The sequence below is a fragment of the Puntigrus tetrazona genome, chromosome 4, assembly GCF_018831695.1.
Source record: "Puntigrus tetrazona isolate hp1 chromosome 4, ASM1883169v1, whole genome shotgun sequence".
In the NCBI taxonomy this organism is placed as follows: domain Eukaryota; kingdom Metazoa; phylum Chordata; class Actinopteri; order Cypriniformes; family Cyprinidae; genus Puntigrus; species Puntigrus tetrazona.
The window spans coordinates 1,100,008-1,112,183 of NC_056702.1; the positions used below are offsets into that span (position 1 = coordinate 1,100,008).

At 37.0% G+C, this 12,176-nt stretch overlaps 1 protein-coding gene across 2 annotated transcripts in view; it reads left to right on the top strand.

Annotated features, from left to right (window-relative positions):
* grm8a (glutamate receptor, metabotropic 8a) overlaps positions 1–11,512 on the top strand; it is a 141,385-nt gene extending 129,873 nt beyond the window's left edge. For both annotated transcript variants that reach the window (XM_043237155.1, XM_043237156.1), the window contains 2 exons: positions 8,694–8,940; positions 10,819–11,512. In XM_043237155.1, coding sequence (XP_043093090.1) covers positions 8,694–8,940; positions 10,819–10,868 — 297 coding nt within the window. In that variant the 3' untranslated portion in view covers positions 10,869–11,512. The remainder of the gene's footprint in view (positions 1–8,693; positions 8,941–10,818) is intronic.
* The last annotated feature ends 664 nt before the right edge of the window (positions 11,513–12,176 follow it).

A 12,176-nucleotide genomic window follows, 5' to 3' on the forward strand; every position in this document is an offset into this window, starting at 1 on the left:
AAGCGGATCAGTGGGTGAAATACATTGATATGCACAGTAATATTACAACATTATCTGAAACGTGGCAAAGTTCTTAGTAACCGCACTTCTGTTATGGTAATCCCCTCGTGGGTGTAAGCATATTCTCACTGGAGCGTGAAATATTCTACTATTTTTTTTTTTTTCTGTTACGAATGATGTTATGAAGATTTAAGTTTGCATAAGGAATATTTTGCCCGAAATAACACAAGCGACTTGCACCTCCCGCGCAGCGATTTCAATTACTCCATCTCAGACACCGTACCTAAACTGGATCTTCGAGTGACATTTCAGTGTTTTTGTTTCACTTTAGTGTCTATAATTCCTTGAAGGCCAGCTTTGTTTTTTTAATTAGTTCTGCCACCTTTGTTCCTCGAGCTCTAAGACGATTTCGTTCGCTATCTATTAAATGCCGTATTTGTAATTTCAGTGACCTATGGAATAATATTCTGCTTTTTAAGTCCTGTGAAAAGAAAATCCACCTTATTTGAACCCTTGAAATATGCCAGCTAAGGCTGTTGCTTCTTATTTGTAACATATCGTATCTGTTGGACACACGCTCACACCTCAATCACGCCGTTTCTCCTGCTGCGTAGGATCAGTGTAGGAATTCATATTACCTCCGATTAGATAAGCTTTAGTTGCATTTGCCCTGCTAATATCATCATACGTGAAGGCGAACCTGCCACAAAAGGCACTGGTTATAATTCATCCTCCCCGGCAGCTCCTCAGTAGATGATATTCCTGCCGGTCGAGAGAGTGACCGCCCAAGTCCTTAGTGTGCCACGCGCAGCGCTATTAATCATGGGAAATCGCTGCTTCTGCCGTGACTTAACGTGCTAAAACTAATGCGGCAGGGAGAAGGCCCCATGCAGAAGAGGAATAGAAGCTTAGCGCAAGGTAGAGTCACAACAGCAAACAATAAGCCGAGGATGAGGTCAGCTGCAGTCATACAAACAACGCATTAGTTTGAAAAGCGATTGGCTCTGCTTGTGCGAATGGTTTCTTTATTGCAGTCGCTCGCTTTGTCTTTCACAGCCCAGCCTCGCACCGAAGAACAAGTCGGTAGAAAAGTTCTCCAGCGCACCGCTAAAATGTCTCGATGTGCAATTAGCCTGTTATTATTATTGCTATTATATTTTTGTGTAATGTGGATGTTGGTTACACTTCAGAAGGCTGCACTTCATTTTAATTCGAGCGTTGGTTATTGAAGTTAAACATAAATATGTTTAATCAAATTTGTTGTAAATTTGAACCTTAGTACAAAGTACAGCTAAAAGTTGTTTCAGCAGCATAGTAGGTTATTTGATTTTGATACGTTTATAAGCATATCATGTGCATCTATTCATCTTTTTTGGTAAAACAATGAATGCTTTTAAAGGTTTCTATAATTTTCTCATTAAAACACAGACAAATCACATGAAAAGCTGTCAAAGGCGTACAAAAATAACTGAAGCTTTAAGACGCAAGGTTTAAAAACAGCCACTGAAACGTGTTGGCAGCTCACAGAAAAGTGTTGCTAAAGTTCAATTTTCCGTATACATGTCTTTTATTCACACTCAAACACACACACGCAGTTTCCACAACACATTGATTTTTTTTTTCTTGTGGTCAGTTAAATGAATGCTTATTGAACAGGAAATATGACACTAAGCCATTGATGCCGATCATGGCAGGATGTCAGGACTATAACAGCATTAAAGACTGGGATAATAAATATCAGGGATTTCCTTTAAATATTATGTCACTCATAAGAATCATGACATGCCCTCATTTTTTTAATTTTTTGCACGCTCGTATAAATATTTGGGGATAGGTACGATTTTTAAATGTTTCTGATAAAACGCCCAAGAAAAATATATACAATTTATTTCCGTGACGCAAAGCTGAAGTTTCAGCATCGTTACCCCGGTCTTTAGTGTCACGCGATCCTCCAGAAATCAGTCTAATATGTTGATTCAAGAAACATTTGAAAACAGCTGATTAATGTTTTGTTGGAAACTGATGCATTTTTATTTTTCGAACCTTTCAGTGTGCGCGTATCCAATATAACTCCAGAAATAGAGATAATTGCCACAAGGCCCCATCGCTTGTCATGTTGGCAAGGAGCCAGAGATTTCAGGATACATTATAATTTACATACATTACTTACGTATGGCACAGACCTGATCTTTGGTTTGATAATTGTCTGATCAAAGTCTTTCTGTGTAATCATTTTGTGACGCACCGATTTGATGAACAACGCATTCAGGTTGCTTCTTCATATTTGGGGTAAATGTGCCCAGGCCGACAGCAGTGTCTCTGATCTTTACCTGGGCGGTCAGCATTTAGCTTTAGCATCTGTAGAGCGTGTTGCTTTAGGTAGTTAGCGCGCCGGCGGCTGGCACACGTGTGGCTAATCCTGCTTGATTAATTGTCGTTTAACTTCATGCTGTGTGATTGGGTGAACAGATGGATGTCAGCCTCACTTCCATCACTCTGATAACACACCTGAACAGCTACGAGCCTGTGTGTAACCTTACTTCTGAAGACGCTTTGATACTCGACGAGATTAAATCGAAAGATTAACGAGTCTCCCTAATGTTCGGTTACTCGACTAACAGCTCACAGTTAAAGAAATAGTTCAAATTAAAATATTTACTCAGCCCAGGGCTGTTCCTTTATCAGATTTAGAGAAATGTAGCATTGATCACTTGCTCGGCGATGAACGTGAATGGGTGCCGTCAGAATGAGAGTCTAAACGGCTGTTTTTGCGTGTTTTGCAGCAGTTTCAAAGAGTACGAAGAGTTTCGAGTAAATTGTATTCGCATTTTAACTTGCATGATGTTTTCTTCCACTACAAAAAAATAAATAAGGTGATGTTCAATGGGTTATGAATGCAATTTCATGTTGATTTAAAAGTTTTAAGCGGCGGTTGAACTTTCCTGTGAAGTTAATTTCTTCCGACAAAGATTCACAAACAGTTTAGAGAGCTTTTCCACTCCGATGCAAATCTGTTGTGAACATTAATTCCACATCATGTCAGAGTTTTTCTCTTAAATTTGATTTAATTGAGCGCTGCGTTTTTCAGAGTTGGCCTCTAGTTTGACTTTGGTGACACCGCCGAGCAAGAAAAAAGCTGCCGGTTTTAATTTATTCAAATGAATGACTGCAGGAAATCTCGCACACCTGTTTATACTGACCAGATGTTGTCAAGGTGCCGGCGCTTAGTTTTTTCATGCCGTGATAAAGTATGAATCTGCACAGCTGAAGAGAAAGCATTCAGCTGAAGATAAAAAAAAAAAAAGAGAAAATAGTTTTTGTGTGCAAGCCGTGAGCAGCTCACACAAAGTTAACTCGGTTGCCTTCGGACAGCTGGGTCTGTTTTTCGGAAACTCGTGCATTTGTTACACACATGTGCGCGTGTGCAGTTAAAATAAAAGTTCTACTGTTTTGAGAGAGATGCATGACTTTATCAGTTATGCAGATTTAACTTTTGTGAAATATGCATAACCGTTTTGTTGATTTGTCAGTTTAGTTCTGCAGTGTTGAACTGGCCAATAGGGACTTGGTGGATTATAATGTGATGAAAAGCATCCTATGTATTAAATCAGTTGTGTAGTATCACATTAAAATACCAGTTTATGCTTCAGAGATTTCACTTCAGCGTTTACTTTGGCTCGCTTTGCTCCATAGTTGCCATTTTGGAAAAAAAATAACTAGCTTGTTTACTAATTCAAGCTAATATTTAACTAAATGATTTGCATGGAATTATAATCGCCTATATGCATCAGAAATATTTACTACTTCAGGGTTACGTGTCTCAAAAGTTGCAGCCCGACTAACTATTATCTATATTCACACTCAAAGAAAAATGCTGAGTAACCCATTTAAAAAGGCCTTTCCATAAATCATAACGATTGTGACGTTAATTAACAATTAAAAGGTTAAGTAAATTGTCTCCTCTCTGTTTGTTTTAGCTAATTAGCAAACCGCAATGAACAACTTTCTTGAGATAACACTAGCTTGGCAATAACATGAGATACATATCAGATGTATTATAAGGGGTATGCATAAATATCATATTTCAACGTTGCCTGTAATGAGCATAATTGTTCTTTTCGCGCCAAAACTTGTAATAAAGCAGAAAAGGCAATTCGCGGTGAAACTACACAGCAATTTTCAAGGCACATTACTAATTATTATTATTATTTAATGTTTTTTTTTATAGTTTGTTGTTGTAGGATTGTAGGATAAGTTGGATTATGCAGGTTACTGTATGTTGCCTGTTGAGTGAAATATAATTTTGGGCATAAAGTGAGTACTGAGGGTTCTGTGATCTTTTTTTGAATGAATTTTACATTTCCTATCCCAGACTGCCCGTTTGCCCACCCTCCAACACACACACACACACACACACACACACACACACACACACACACACACACACACACACACACACACACACACACACACACACACACACACACACACACACACACACACACACGGGGGTTGTGCTCTCTGGCCCAGAAAATAACATGTTCCGTCACCTGAGAAATAGCCTTTACAAACCTGTTCAAATGAGTTCTGTGAGCTGCAGGCTTTGGAAACGGAGAACTATTAGAAGTCCAGGCTGATAGTCCGCTGGCTGCTTCTGTACGAGGATTCTTCAGAACTAATTAAGAGTGACACAGGGGCATCGAGAGGCTTCATGAAACACCAGGGGAATTGGCAGGCAGAGAAATGACTGACACCGCGCAGGTCGTTTCTGGAGACAGAGCACAATGTGAGCTCTGTGTGTGTGTGTGTGCACTATCATGCGGCAACAGTAATTCAGATTTTATTGCGATCCGTCGTTCTATTTGGGTGGGCGGAAAGGAAGCAGATCAGAAGTAGGGCAACTAGACCTCCTCTCCAATAACACACCAGCTCTGAGCCAAAAGCTGGAGCGATGCCTAACTAGATGTCAGTTTTAAGGAAGTGTACATTTTTTTTAATATCCATTCTTGATCATGTTACATCACAGATTTAGTTATAATGTTCTTTATCTATAATCAAAATACAAGAATTTGCTTAAAGTCATTTATTTATTTTACAGTGTCCTTTATTTAAATGCATATGTGTATGTGTGTGTGTATATATATATATATATATATATATATATATATATATATATATAGCACTGCAATGTGAAATTTATTAAATAAAGTGTAACATTCTTAATTTATATAACTGTATAAATATTACATATTCATATATATATATATATTATATTATAATATTATTTCATAGCCCGTTTCACATTGAAACCTTTAAGGAAATACATGAGGCACTCAAAACTGTCAATTTTTTTATTAATAATAATAATAATAATATGGAAGTGAAAATTTTTGCATATGTTGTTACAAATGTGATGAATAGATGGATGGATGTCAGTGGCAAGTTATAATATATATTAACTGTGCGCGTATACAAACATTTTATATGTTTGAGAATTAGTTTTTGCTGCATTTTGGGTAAACAGATATATTTTATTAGTATTGTGTTATACACTTTATAGCTCTGTGTGAACGTGTGTATCAGGATACTTGAATATACACTTGAGGATACGTACAGGTTGATTAAATCAAGTAGTTAAACCATTTCATTTGGCTCTAGTTTTGAAATGCATTAAGGAGAAGTGTAATTATAGACCCTACGGCTCATCTGTTTAACTTCAGACCGAACTTCTGTGTAATGGACACGTGATGAAGTGCTCGCTCGTATGCACTGCAGAAATTCACAAAGTGCTGGTGTGAGTTTTATTTTAATTATTCCTCTGACTTATATATGGCTGATTTGACTAAACCCGCTGGAAAAAAAATAACACCTTTTGAGATTTGATTTAACCGTTATTTGTCAGGGAGGTTACTTTTTATTCTTATTTTAAGAAGGGGGTCGTATCATCAGGAATCAAATTACATGCATTGAAAGAGTTTCTAAATTCTATGCTCTAAACCTCCTGCACAGATCCAAAATAACAGTGAATGAACTTTAAATGAATTGACTGTCACTGTGATGGGTTTTTGTTAAAGGTACAGTACAAAAAAAAACTGAAAAAAAGTCTAAAATGAAGTCATATATATATGTATGTATATATATATATATATATATATGTATATATGTATGTATATATATATATATATATATATATATATATATATATATATATATACTGTATATATGTGTGTATATATGCATATGTATACATACATACATACATACATACACATACGCATATACATATACATACAAATATAAATCATATTATACAATGTTTTTATTAGTCATTATTTGTTATAAAGAAATGAGGGTAGTTGTAGTCACCCAAAACTAATCTAAGATTAAAACCCTATACTAAAATGTATAATGTACTTGGTGTGTTCTGATATTCTGAAATAGAATAGAAATAGAAATTAGCCAAAGCTATAGATATTGAATTTACAAATTTAGAATAGAGCGCCAAAACTTAACTAAAAACAAAAATGAAAAAACCGATAAGAAATAGAACTTGTCTCCGGTTCAGTGACTGTCTAGATCCTGAGGGTTTATGGGAGTATTAAGTTCTAACAGCATAAGCCACTGATATGTGGCGTTTCTGCCAGAGCCTCTGGTCATAATACAGCACAATCGCTCCGATCGATACGTTATATTCCCACTGAGTGGAAGATGATGGCAAATAGCATCAGAGTTGTCATTGTATTCTATAGCTGTTCCCAGAAAAGCTGAAGTTGGTGAAAGCCCAGAAGTTTGGTGATTATATATAATGAGCAGTGTTTCCTCTGACTGGTATTAACGGGAAGGTTGTTAGTCTGAAGTGATTTCTTTGATCTAGAAGCAAATTAACGCTGAGCTTATATGTAGCTTTTAGTGGAAAATCTCCAATCTGTGTCAGACTGCTTTGGATCGATATCCACAGAGCCGGTCTCAGGTGATTACCTGCAATTTCTGACCATAGAAAGCCATTCTGTGTTGTGTGTGTGTGTGTGCGTGTGTGTGCGTGTGTGTGCGTGTGTGTGCGTGTGTGTGCGTGTGTGTGTGTGTGTGTGTGTGTGTGTGTGTGTCAGGATGATAAACACATTTACTTGAAAATTAAACTTATTCTCATTAAGACTGTTTATTTATTTAATCAAACTCTCAGTAAAAATTGTGAAATATTATTACAATTTAAGCTGTTTTCTGTTTTAATATATATTATAATTCATTCCATCATTACTCATCAATACAGTCTTCAGTGTGACAACATTTATAATTGTTGTCAGTGTTATTATTTTTGTGATTTTTCAGGGTTATTATATGTATGTGTGTGTGTGTGTGTGTGTGTGTGTGTGTGTGTGTGTGTGTGTATCACTAGGCAGGTTTATTTTGTGTGTTAGGCCTTATCTAGTGTGGACCGAACACTTAGCATGTCTTGGCAGCTCATATTTTAGGATCTTGCTGTGTTCTCTCTGTAAATGTCACTAAGCATTTGCCTCAGCGGACTGTTCAGAAGCACGCCGGTCTCCGCTCTGAACACGTTACACCCACCGATGCCGCCCAGTCCAGTCCTGGTATGGATCAGCGGGTGGCTGGAGCCGCTCTCTGACCGATGCTTTTCATTACACTTCTTCATCGCTATTATCTGTCTCTGGTTTCACTGTGCGTTTGGACTCGAGCGCGTCTCACCATCTGCTAGCAGTCGTTCTCTGTGATTTTTACCCCCTGCTGGAGACAAAGACACACATGAGTGCTTAGCCTTTGAGGATTCTTCTTCTGTTTGCCTGTGTGTGTGTGTGTGTGTGTGTGTGTGTGTTCACAGGAACGAGTGTGTTGTGTGCGCTCATGTCTGTTAATTGAGTAAGAGCTTTCATTTTTAAATTCTAATTAAGGAAAGTTGTAAATCTGTCTCTGAGTCTGAGCATGTGTCCTTATCAGCCGCTAATTATGCTTCCAGCATCTAAGAAGTCTTAGTGTGTGTGTGTGTGTGTGTGTGTGTGTGTGTGTGTGTGTGTGGAGGTCTCAGGGTTTCTGCAAAACATTGCCAAACTCAAGTTGCCTGGTGAATAGCAAGCATACGCACGTTCTGTAAAAATGATTTTTTTTTTTCAAAGTTAAAAGTTACCGTCTTACTATTTCAAAAAATCATACTTTTAATTATTTGTGAAATTTACAAAATTGTTTCTACACCACAATTTTCTTTCATTTAAACATCAAATCTAATTTAGCTGTTGCTATTTAGCTATTTAAATAGTTTTTTTTTTATGCAATATAACCAATTTATTTCACGTTACAGTGGTAGATTTTATTTTTATTGTACTGTGCGCACTTAACTGTGATGAAATTATTTATTATTATTATTATTATTATTATTATTTTGGCAATATAACATCGAGAAAAATGTTTCTTGTTTTTTGTTCTTTGTATCTGTGTTTGTCGCCTTGGTTAAATATGCACTCTATCATATAAATGTATGTGTTAAAATTCTGTTTATTTTTTTTTTTTACTTTATGACTTTATTTTATATCTAATTCATTAGCTTGGCCTCACAGGATCTGCTGTTAGAGTTCTGAAGGTTTTAAGTTGTGTTTTAAACGGTTGATCATCATGCATACAGTCTTCTCTGACTTACCTTGTCTTTCCCTCTCTCTCTCTCTCTCTCTCTCTGTCGTTTCCAGATGTACATCCAGACGACCACCCTCACCATCTCCCTCAGCCTCAGCGCCTCTGTGTCTCTGGGGATGCTCTACATGCCCAAAGTCTACATCATCATCTTCCACCCGGAGCAGAACGTGCCCAAACGCAAGCGCAGCTTCAAAGCCATCGTCACCGCCGCCACCATGTCAGGAAAACTGGTACAGAAGGGAAGCGACCGGCCTAACGGGGAAGTGAAGACCGAGCTTTGTGAGAGCATGGAGACCAACAGTGAGTATTTCAGCCATGTGGACCAAAATAGAGCAAATCCTGTCAAGACACACTTATCCTTGAACACTGTATATGTTAAAGTGCCCCTATTACGGGTTACGATAGGTTCATGTTTTGTTTTCTTTTGACATGCATGCAAAGTTAAAAAGCCTTTTCATTGACTTAGTGCTTTAAACGCTCCAAAAGAGGCACCTAGTGGTAAAAAATGAATTTGCATTTTCATTCAGACCAACACGGAAAGACCTCTTTTAAGAGGCAGTGACTTTATACACGGGGAACTTTCAGATTTAAAACCATGCACAACATTTTCTAAAATCCATAATAGAGGTACTTTAATATGTTAAGTTGTATTAGAAAGACATCAGAAAAACAGGCTGATTTTATTATTCCCGTTGCTTTACAGCATGTAGGAGTAGTTCATTCATTCGCTCAGAAAATGTTCATTTGTCTTTTTTTGCTTTGAATCCAAAGCCATGATTAATCTCAGAGCCAGGTGGTTTGTTTAAAGTTTTTTTTTTATGTGGAAAATTCATCGGAAATATGCTTTAATAATCCACGGTCACTCTATTTCTGCTCTGTTAGCGTCTTTCCTCCAGATGTTTGGTAAACGTTGTATGTAGAACATCTGTTTAGCGCGAAATGGTAGACTTTACCAAACACTAGTCTCGTTGTAAGACCAAAAGTTTCCCACTGAGATGTTTGCCGGAGGTAGACAGGCAAAGGAAAGTGTGACATCAATGTTCGCGCTTTGATTAGCATATATCCGACTAGCTGCATTATTTGCCAGCTTGATAGATTTCTGGCTTTTTTTTTTGTTGTTGTTCTCCAAAGTGCAGGATTATGGAGTGTTGAAAATTTAATCACTCAGAAGCGATCCAAAGCTTTGAGGGGAAATAAGCCCATTTTAAGTCATCAAGCCAATTACTTTGTTCTGTGCTGCGGGTGATGCTTTGCCTTATGAAACATTAAAGTGCAGCTCATGTATCAGTTTCAAGACCACCCAAAACTTCTGCTGACTAAATTAGACAAGTTTTGATTTAAGTCTTGGCCTTTGTGATCGTTTTATTTCGTGAAGATAAAAGAAGAAATGATTTGGAGAAGGGAAGGAAAATGCTCTCGACCAGTAATGGTGGACATTTTGAATCATTTCCGTTCCAACAAGACTATGCAGGTTTCATTGTTAAGCCAGCGAATAAATAGCCATGTTAATAGAATGTGTTGCTAATGCTCTTATTAGTGATATCTTTTAAATGTTTCATAAACATCTCTCTACATTATATCTTATCAGTTGCAAACATTGTAGGACTTTTCATTTTTTCATTTTTCAAATGTCCAACTAACATGTTTAATGAAAAAAGTTAAATGAACAATGAATATAAATATTAATCGAGATTAATTGTTTCCAAAGTAGTAGTGTGTGTACTGTGTATATTCATTTATAACACACACACACACACACACACACACACACACACACATATATACACACAGTATGTATATATATATATATATATATATATATATATATATATATATATATATATATATATATATATATATCAATTAATGAAATTACGGTATTTAACTTAAAACCGTAAAACCAAAAACGCTGTTACCGTATTTTTACTGTAGAATTCCGGCTGCCAGTTTTTCACCGTAAATTTTACAGATTTTTTTTAAAGCGTATATCTATGTAAAGTGTAGCTTCATTTCTTCCTCACCGCCCTTTAAAAACTGTTCATTGAAGGATTCTTTTTCTTTTTCGGAAGATTTTTATGAGCGGCGATCATAAAACGACGTCTGACCGAGACACTTGACTTGCGCAGATACTGCTCACGCAGCCGAATGTGATTGTCTAATGTATTTTTGCTCCTGCAGCATCTTCTACCAAGACGACATATGTCAGCTACAGCAATCACGCCATCTGAAGAGGGACACTCTCTGTGGGCGGAGCCGAGGGCGGGGCCCTGTCTGAAGCAGGACGTCTGTCATGTGACACGTGCTGACAGGCAAATGGACCTGGAACGGGCATCCGAGCATGAGATTTTTATATCGTTCTGCATCAATCTAAAACCTGCGGCATCCTGGGAGACAAACAGACTTATGGGAGCTTCCAGCGAGACTGCCATCCTGCGTTCAAGAGCTACCGATCCTGCCATGAACACACGTGAACACGCACACACTCACTAAACTGAAGGTGAAGGCTTGCAGTCATACAAAAAATAACTTTCCACAAATAATCGTGTAAACATTCTGCAGATGGAGACGTTCACGGTAAACTTCGGAAATGTGGATGTAAAAAAAAAAAAAGAAAAAAAAAAAGAAGAAAATATATGAAAACTACCAGAGTCAAACTATGTTTGTTGTTATTGTATTTTTGTGGTCGTGCAGATTTTTTCATTCTTGTCCCACTTTGTCAGAAACCTGCATTCTGAGATGACGTGTCTTGTATTGGCTGACTGAATCGTAACCGCGGGGTTGTGAAGCTGTAAAATGCCATGGTTGAAGCATGCTAGTTTTTATACCAAAAAAAGAAGATTTATTTATAATAAAGGAATGTTTTGCAAATGTGTAGCGTTGTTAGATGCGTGTTTGACAGTGAGATTTGTTTTTCATTTTGTCCTCGCTCTCGTTCAGTCAAAACTCAAACTCTATTTTGGAGCTTTGTATCTCATATAAACCCAGTTAGTTTGGGAGTTTTTAAGGTTCAAAAGAGGCTCTATAACCACAGAAAAATACCCGCGTTTCTAATGAAAGTTTCCTAAGCGAGGCAAAATTAACACGGTCGTGGAAGACCTGAAAATATCAAGAATTTGGGAATAGATCTTAAAAAGCCTGAGGAAAATTAAATGACAACATATTTGTATAATTGTAAAAATTGCTAGAAAGTCTCACAGTCAATTACGAAGACATGGCAGCGTTGACTTTTTAAAAATAGAACGACTGATATATTATTTCTTCTAAAACAAGCCACAATAATTTTTGATTTGTAGTCAAAAAAAACTATTTTTTTTCCTGAACATGGAAGTAAGCCTATGGGTGAGACCTGAAATATTGAGGTAAATAGCAAGTGGTTAAACCATACTAGACACCTGTGTGTTTTTAATTAAGAAATAATTCAATTAAAATAACATGATAGGGCATACCATTCAGTATCAAGCTGGATGGGAGATAGACCCATAAAATGGGTGAATATGATACAGTTGTATAAAATAGTTTGTGCTATTGTTATATCC